Source organism: Salvelinus sp. IW2-2015, unplaced genomic scaffold, assembly GCF_002910315.2.
Source record: "Salvelinus sp. IW2-2015 unplaced genomic scaffold, ASM291031v2 Un_scaffold5871, whole genome shotgun sequence".
NCBI classification, from domain to species: Eukaryota; Metazoa; Chordata; class Actinopteri; order Salmoniformes; family Salmonidae; genus Salvelinus; species Salvelinus sp. IW2-2015.
Window position 1 is genome coordinate 926 of NW_019947136.1, and position 8,472 is coordinate 9,397.

At 43.5% G+C, this 8,472-nt stretch overlaps 1 protein-coding gene across 1 annotated transcript in view; it reads left to right on the plus strand.

Moving 5' to 3' along the window:
* Window positions 1-2,692: 2,692 nt before the first annotated feature.
* Window positions 2,693-8,472, plus strand: part of LOC112078557 (retinoid-inducible serine carboxypeptidase) — a gene marked incomplete at its 5' end in the record, with an annotated part of 18,809 nt that continues 13,029 nt past the window's right edge. Inside the window, 9 exon segments of the mRNA XM_070442081.1 lie at window positions 2,693-2,765; window positions 4,216-4,256; window positions 4,794-4,926; window positions 5,240-5,263; window positions 5,266-5,298; window positions 5,301-5,321; window positions 5,574-5,594; window positions 5,597-5,676; window positions 5,678-5,687. Of these exon segments, the coding sequence (XP_070298182.1) occupies window positions 2,693-2,765; window positions 4,216-4,256; window positions 4,794-4,926; window positions 5,240-5,263; window positions 5,266-5,298; window positions 5,301-5,321; window positions 5,574-5,594; window positions 5,597-5,676; window positions 5,678-5,687 (436 nt within the window).

The window sequence follows — 8,472 nt, forward strand, 5'->3', positions numbered from 1 at the left end:
ATTTTTTATTTATTTTTTATAATAATTTTTTTAACCTTTTATTTAACTAGGCAAGTCAGTTAAGAACAAATTCTTATTTTTAATGACAGCATAGGAACAGTGGGTTAACTGCCTGTTCAGGGGCAGAAGGACAGATTTGTACCTTGTCAGCTCTAACCACTAGGCTACCCTGCCACCCCCTATTAGAGTTGTCTCCGTTTTTTTCTCTGATTCCCCGGTGTGTATTGTGAACTCAGTCTATTGGTCTTGAATGAGCAACAGTGCGTTCCACAGGGTCCTCTGGGTGATTTGTTTCTCTGAGTAGGAAGGGTTCTCGTCGATCAGTGTTTGGTTTCCAAGGAGATGGGCTCATTCGTTCAAAGGGTGTGGCCTTGCCTCGAAGAAACTTGATCTGATGTCTGTTAGCACGTTGTAATTTATAGGGATCTGATGTCTGTTAGCAGGTCCTGTCATTTATAGGGATCTGATGTCTGTTAGCAGGTCCTGTCATTTATAGGGATCTGATGTCTGTTGCAGGTCCTGTCATTTATAGGGATCTGATGTCTGTTAGCAGGTCCTGTATTTATAGGGATCTGATGTCTGTTGCAGGTCCTGTCATTTATAGGGATCTGATGTCTGTTAGCAGGTCCTGTCATTTATAGGATCTGATGTCTGTTAGCAGGTCTGTCATTTATAGGGATCTGATGTCTGTTAGCAGGTCCTGTATTTATAGGGATTGATGTTGTTAGCAGGTCTGTCATTTATAGGGATCTGATGTCTGTTAGCATGTCCTGTATTTTTAGGGATCTGATGTCTGTTAGCAGGTCCTGTCATTTATAGGGATTTGATGTCTGTTAGCAGGTCTGTCATTTATAGGGATCTGATGTCTGTTAGCGAGTCCTGTAATTTTAGGGATCTGATGTCTGTTAGCAGGTCCTGTCATTTATAGGGATCTGATGTCTGTAGCAGGTCCTGTCATTTATAGGGATCTGATGTCTGTTAGCAGGTCCTGTCATTTATAGGGATCTGATGTTCTGTTAGCAGGTCCTGTCATTTAGGGATCTGATGTCTGTTAGCAGGTCCTGTCATTTATAGGGATTGATGTCTGTTAGCAGGTCTGTCATTTATAGGGATCTGATGTCTGTAGCAGGTCCTGTCATTTATAAGGGATCTGATGTCTGTTAGCGGTCTGTCATTTATAGGGATCTGATGTCTGTTAGCACGTCCTGTCATTTATAGGGATCTGATGTCTGTTAGCAGTCCTGTAATTTATAGGGATTGATGTCTGTTAGCGGTCCTGTAATTTATAGGGATTTCTGATGTCTGTTAGCACTCCTGTAAATTTATAGGGATCTGATGTCTGTTAGCAGGTCCTGTCATTTATAGGGATCTGATGTCTGTTAGCACGTCCTGTCATTTATAGGGATCTGATGTCTGTTAGCACGTCCTGTCATTTATAGGGATCTGATGTCTGTTAGCAGTCCTGTCATTTTATAGGGATCTGATGTCTGTTAGCACGTCCTGTCATTTATAAGGGATCTGATGTCTGTTAGCGACGTCCTGTCATTTATAGGGATCTGAGTCTGTTGCACGTCCTGTCATTTATAGGGATCTGATGTTGTTAGCAGGTCCTGTAATTTATAGGGATCTGATGTCTGTTAGCACGTCCTGTAATTTATAGGGATCTGATGTCTGTTAGCACGTCCTGTAATTTATAGGGATCTGATGTCTGTTAGCACGGTCCTGTAATTTAATTAGGGATCTGATGTCTGTTAGCAGGTCCTGTAATTTCTAGGGATACTCAAGAGGGCGGGCTCTAGTAGCTTTGACAACGTGGCACGGGAACGTCCCGTTGATTTGGAGAAACACCGCACATTTTCAAAGTTCATATGAGGATAAGTGTCCACAACATATTTTTATTGTACAGAAGTTTCACAATCTCTGACCTGAAACGCGTAGCCTGTAGGTAGCCAGCGTTGTGTAAATGTGCGTGCATTCATGCAAAATACCGTCAGTTTTTTAAGAATTTGTTCTTAACTGACTTGCCTAGATAAAGGTTCAAATAAAATAATAGTGTTTAAGAAAACGTGTTTACTTTGTCATTTTGCGCTATTGGCGCCATTTTCTGTTTGTCATAAAAAAATGGGACACAAGTCCCTGACTCTTTCTCTCTTTTCAATACACATCTCTTGGTACACATCTCTTGGCTCTCAAGCCTGGCTGGTGGTTTCCCCAGTAACCCATGCAGATCACAAGGTGTATTGCTGACTGACTGCCTTCTGACCTCCTCAGGCCATTCAGTCGTAAAGGTAGAGCAGTTTATTTGTCTTGTGATAGCTTGAAAGGGGCGCCGTCAAATACGGAACTGTAAATCTTYGCCTGGAATGTAGCACTCTGTTCTCCATCAACCACAACTGACGGTGACTTCACTTCATAGACTCTCGTCACCACAAAAGTAAAATCTTTCCATTGTCAATGTAAACGTGTAACAATGATGGTCAAATAAGACCAGAATATACTAGGCTGTTAGTGATAAAGCAATAATAATTATGTTTATGGTGGTAATAATATTAACAGCAATTACAATAAATAATAATGAGAATTTTCTGGTACCAGTTGTAAAATGACTGTTAGTAATGGCATGTTAATGACTAGAAATTGTGTGTCTCTCTCTCACGAATTGTCTGCTATTCTAACATCTGTCTCTCTCTAGGCCGTAGAAAAAGGAACCCTAAAATGTAACTTTGCTGGAGTGGCTCTGGGAGACTCTTGGATCTCTCCACTGGGTCAGTATTTACCTCAGCACGGAACATCAGAACTCCCACTTAGAATGTCAGAACTCCCACTTAGAATGTCAGAACTCCCACTTAGAACGTCAGAACTCCCACTTAGAACGTCAGAACACCCACTTAGAACGTCAGAACACCCACTTAGAACGTCAGAACACCCACTTAGAACGTCAGAACATGTCTTTTCCCTTGTGAATATCAGATAATGGCTGATAGAACCTTCATCAGACTGCTCTTCAAGTCAGACCACTCTTTACAACACTGTATTGGACAGAAAGTCTACTCTAACCCTGAAACGCCTGAGATTTACCACTAGTGTCCAGTTCAGGCTCACTAACCACACGTGAATACGCTGCGTACCAAATGGCACCCTATATAGTGTACTACTTACTGTAGTACTGTAGTGGCCTAACAGGAATAAGGTGTAATTTGGTACTCAGCTGTTGTTCCCTGTGTGGTCATGTGACTGACTGAACAAACAGTTCATCTACCGTTTCCTCCTCTTGTAAAACCTTGTCTGGATGGCTCGGTACAGCTTCATGCATGAGGGGGTTGTTGTAGGGTTCAGGTCAAAGTCACCAGGGGTGTGTTCATAAGTGCACACCTTAGCAAACTGTTTTGCAACGTGAACAAGCATTTCTTATTGGACAAGTCCAGGTAGGTCCCCTCTCGGTTTCAGCCCGGTTGCTTCTGCGTTGTTCCACCCCTGGCTAGCTAACCAGTGTGTTCCCTACTGACTCTGTAATCCTGGGTAGTTTTCAGCCCGGTTGCTTCTGCGTTGTTCCACCCCTGGCTAGCTAACCAGTGTGTTCCCTACTGACTGTGTAATCCTGGGTAGTTTTCAGCCCGGTTGCTTCTGCGTTGTTCCACCCTGGCTAGCTAACCAGTGTGTTCCTACTGACTGTGTAATCCTGGGTAGTTTTCAGCCCGGTTGCTTCTGCGTTGTTCCACCCCTGGCTAGCTAACCAGTGTGTTCCCTACTGATGTGTAATCCTGGGTGTTTTCAGCCGCGGTTGCTTCTGCGTTGTTCCACCCCTGGCTAGCTAACCAGTGTGTTCCTATGCCTGTGTAATCCTGGGTAGTTTTCAGCCCGGTTGCTTCTCGCGTTGTTCCACCCCTGGCTAGCTAACAGTGTGTTCTACTGACTGTGTAATCCTGGGTAGGTTTCAGCCCGGTTGCTTCTGCGTTGATCCACCCTCGGCTAGCTAACCAGTGTGTTCCCTACTGACTGTGTAATCCTGGGTGGGTTTCAGCCCGGTTGCTTCTGCGTTGTTACACCCTGGCTAGCTAACAGTGTGTTCCCTACTGACTGTTGTAATCCTGGGTGTTTCAGTAGGCAACCACTGTATTGGGACAAGGTCCAGGTAGTCCCTCCCTTTTTTCCAGTTTTTGTCCCATTTGTGCCTAATGAACATCGAAGCAAACTTTCTTCTCTCTTTATCTGCAGACTCTGTTATGACCTGGGGTCCTTATCTGTACACATGGTGAGTCTCTCTCTCTACACACACACACACACACACACAGCCTAGTAACATGCGTTTTCCATGTTTTTTGTTTTTCCAGGCACATGTGCTTTATATTGCTGGGTTTGCATTCTATGCAGTTCTTTCTGCAGACTGGGTGGTTTAAAGTCTGGAGAACTAAATGCAGCTTGTTTTGGTACCTAGCTATTGTAGTTTCTCTCTTCGTTGACTGTCTCCCCATTGCCCTCCACTCCGGCTAGATGACTACAGCCTGGAGGAGGAAGAACAGTGGGTAGTGTAGTTGTTAAACTATGCCCCGTCCTCTGGCCGTGTTCGAGAGCGTCACACAGTAATGTATCATGGGTAATTGTGACCGACTGATCAACAGATATGAATGAGTAGTTATATTGATGCAAGGTGATTTGTAGAAGAGTCAATCTGCTGTCACTGCAACGTCAACAAGCCTCCTTGCTAGAAGACTACGGCCCGGGGGAGGTGAACAGTTAACAATGATGCATGTTGGGTAGTGTGGCTCTCTGACTGTCTCCCCATCGTCCTCCAGTCCCTGCTAGATGACTACGGCCTGCGGGAGGTGACCAGTGCAGCGGAGGCGGTGAAGCTGGCGGTGGATCAGGGGCAGTACCTGAAGGCCACAGAGCTCTGGTCTGTCACTGAGAGTGTCGTGGAACAGGTCAGTGGTGTTGGTGTGAATCACTGAGTGTCATGGAACATGTCAGTGGTGTTGGTGTGAATCACTGAGGGTGTTGTGGAACAGGTCAGTGGTGTTGGTGTGAATCACTGAGGGTGTCGTGGAACAGGTCAGTGGTGTTGGTGTGAATCACTGAGGTGTTGTGGAACAGGTCAGTGGTGTTGGTGTGAATCACTGAGGGTGTTGTGGAACAGGTCAGTGGTGTGTGTTGGTGTGAATCACTGAGAGTGTCGTGGATCAGGTCAGTGGTGTGTTGTTGTTGTGAATGCCATGGTCATTCAGCTCCCGTCTGATTTCAGACACAAACGGAGTCAACTTCTACAACATCTCACCCAGGAACCTGATGAGAAGATGTCCTCCTGCCTGGAGAAGGATACCTCTGTAAGATGCCTTTTCAGATCCATCTTAAACGAGAGAATTAAATAAAGGTTTATTTGAACATCCTGGTACATATATGCAGAAACATAGATAAAATGTGATGTCATAAAAATATTTAAAACCATAGTTAAAACATTTTGATACAAATTATACGTCTGTGAAAAGATGGTCTTACTAGCCTGAAAAATACATTCCTAAGATTACACCATCACTTCCTGTTTTAAGTTGGTTTACTTTCCGTGGTCCCTCCCACAGCCCTGCTGATGCGGCACCACATTAGCCCCTCCACCGCCAATCACTGAGCCAGTTGATGAACGGGCCAATCAGGAAGAAGCTGGGAATCATCCCTCAGAACGTACACCTGGGGAGGTAAGAACTGCTACTGGGTCAAAAATGTGTTCATTTAAAAGTGACTTTTTTGTTTTAAAGCTGCAATGATGTAACTTTTTTGGCAACCCGACCAAATTCACATAGAGGTATGTTATAAATCTGTCATTCTACTTGAAAGGAAGTCTAAGAAGCGGTAGATCTATTCTATGTGTGCTATTTCTATGCTTCACATTCTTAAGTTTCATTTTTGCGTCTTGTACTTTCGGTTTGTACACTAGTTTCAAACAGCTCCAAATACAATATTTTTTTGTTATGGAAAAGCTATTTCACGCACTTAAGATGGTACAAGGATTCTCTACACAATAACTGATTTTTTTTTGTCACAAACTGAAATTAGGCGCACTATTAAAAATAATGTGTAACCAGGAAATGGTTGCATATTGCACCTTTATAGAAATAAATGTGCCCTCCACTCTCACCCCTTTTTCTCTCCTCTCTGACCTCTATCTCTTTAATCTCCCTCTCCACTTCTCAATCTCTCACATTCTGGTTTACTCTCTCACCTCCTTCCCTCTTCCCCCTCTAGGTCAGGCTGAGGCAGTGTTCAGCAGCATGTCAGGTGACTTCATGAAGCCAGTGGTGGACGTGGTGGATCAGCTGTTGGATGCTGGGGTCAACGTCACCGTCTACAACGGTCAGCTCGACCTCATAGTGGACACCTGGGTCAGGTGTTTCCCCTAACTAGAGTTGTTTACAGCGGGGGGCACAGAATCAGCATCAACACTTACATTTTGTAGTGAATCCGTTGAAGCATAAACAGTGTAGACCGGGGAGGTAATAGTCAGGCCTGGGTAGGTTACTTTCTGAATGTAATCAGTTAGTTACTAGCAGCTTGACAGGTGATGTGGATCTGACAGGGGTGATGTTTGTTTTATGTGGATGTTTTGTATTGTAATCAGTATACGGAACTTTTGGATTACCCAAACTCAGTAACGTAATCTGATTACTTTCAGTTACTTTTAGATTACTTCCCCATAAGAGGCATTAGAAGACAAAATTAATATCACCAATTGAATGACACCGGTCTGTTTACACGGATCTGTTTACACCTGATTGATATCCAGATAGAATGGGTCCCTCATTACCTCAGGTGTCAGGAAGATCCGATCACAATGTGATCACAATGTGTCTTAATCGTTTACACCTGTCTAAAATGTGCGCAAATTCGAATATGACAAGATCAGAACAAAAGACGCATGTTAGAACCAGCTATAAACGGTGCTATGGAGGACTGCTTGTCATTGCTCTCATGGCATACTTTGACCGCTTCAGAAAAGTGATATTTGAATGTGAGAATGTTATGACCTTTTAATTACCTTCTTGTTGGTGACACTTTGTTATATAGATATATGGCAGCTGTTTAAGTCTATCAAAAGTGTGTGAGTTTGAGCATGTCCGTTACGCCTAAGGACATATTATTTTTCATCAGCAGGAATAGATTGTGGTCTTAATTAAAGTGGTATGACAGGATGGACTGGTCTTAATTAAAGTGGTACTGACAGGGTGACTGGTCTTATTAAAGTGGTACTGACAGGGTGGACTGGTCTTAATTAAAGTGGTACTGACAGGGTGGACTGGTCTTAATTAAAGTGGTACTGACAGGGTGGACTGGTTTATTTAAAGTGGTACTGACAGGGTGGCTGGTCTTATTTAAAGTGGTACTGACAGGGTGGACTGGTCTTAATTAAAGTGTACTGACAGGGTGGACTGGTCTTATTAAGTGGTCTGACAGGGTGGACTGGTTTAATTAAAGTGTACTGACAGGGTGGACTGGTCTTAATTAAAGTGGTACTGAACAGGTTGGACTGGTCTTAATTAAAGTGGTACTGACAGGGTGGACTGGTCTTAATTAAAGTGGTACTGACAGGGTGGACTGGTCTATATTTAAAGTGGTACTGACAGGGTGGACTGGTCTTATTTAAAGTGGTACTGACAGGGTGGACTGGTCTTATTTAAGTGGTATGACAGGGTGGACTGGTCTATTTAAATGTGGTACTGACAGGGTGGACTGGTCTTATTAATTTATTTTAGTGGTTACTGACAGGGTGGACTGGTCTTAATGTACACGTGGTACTGACAGGGTGGACTGGTCTTAATTAAAGTGGCACTGACCTGGCGGGTGGACTGGTCTTAATAAAGTGGTATTGACAGGATGGACTGGTTTCATTAAAGTGGTACTATAAGTCGTACTGACAGGATAGGAAGACTGGTCTTAATTAAGTGGTACTGACAGGGTGGACTGGTCTTAATTAAAGTGGTAACTGACAGGGTGTGACGTGTCTAATGTTATAAGTGTGGGTATACTTAGAGATCAGCGTGACGGAGCTCTGAGTGGGTACTTTCATATACTGGTCTTTAAGTTAATTAGTGGTATTGAAGGATGTGTTAGACTGGTTGGCTTTAATTCATAGTGGGTATATTATCTGGACAGTAGACGGCTCTGGAGTTCTTGGTTGTTCATTTAATCGTTTCTCTCACATAGTGGCGTCTACTTCTCATTCAGGAATTGAGGGTGTGGAATCGAAACGTCAACTATAAGGTGGGGTTAATTTTGATAAGGTGTGGGGGAGACTAGGTAACTAACTTCCCAAAGGCTAAATCAACCGCCTGGATTGATCTCAGGCAATTACTATAGGTAGGGTTTTTACGTTGGTTGTGGATTATTATTGGATAGATTTTAAAGCGTGTCTTTTGTCAAGTTGTGGAATGAAGAGCAGGTTGGCCGTGGAGCACACTAACTCTTGTTGTGTTTTTGGTAATTATT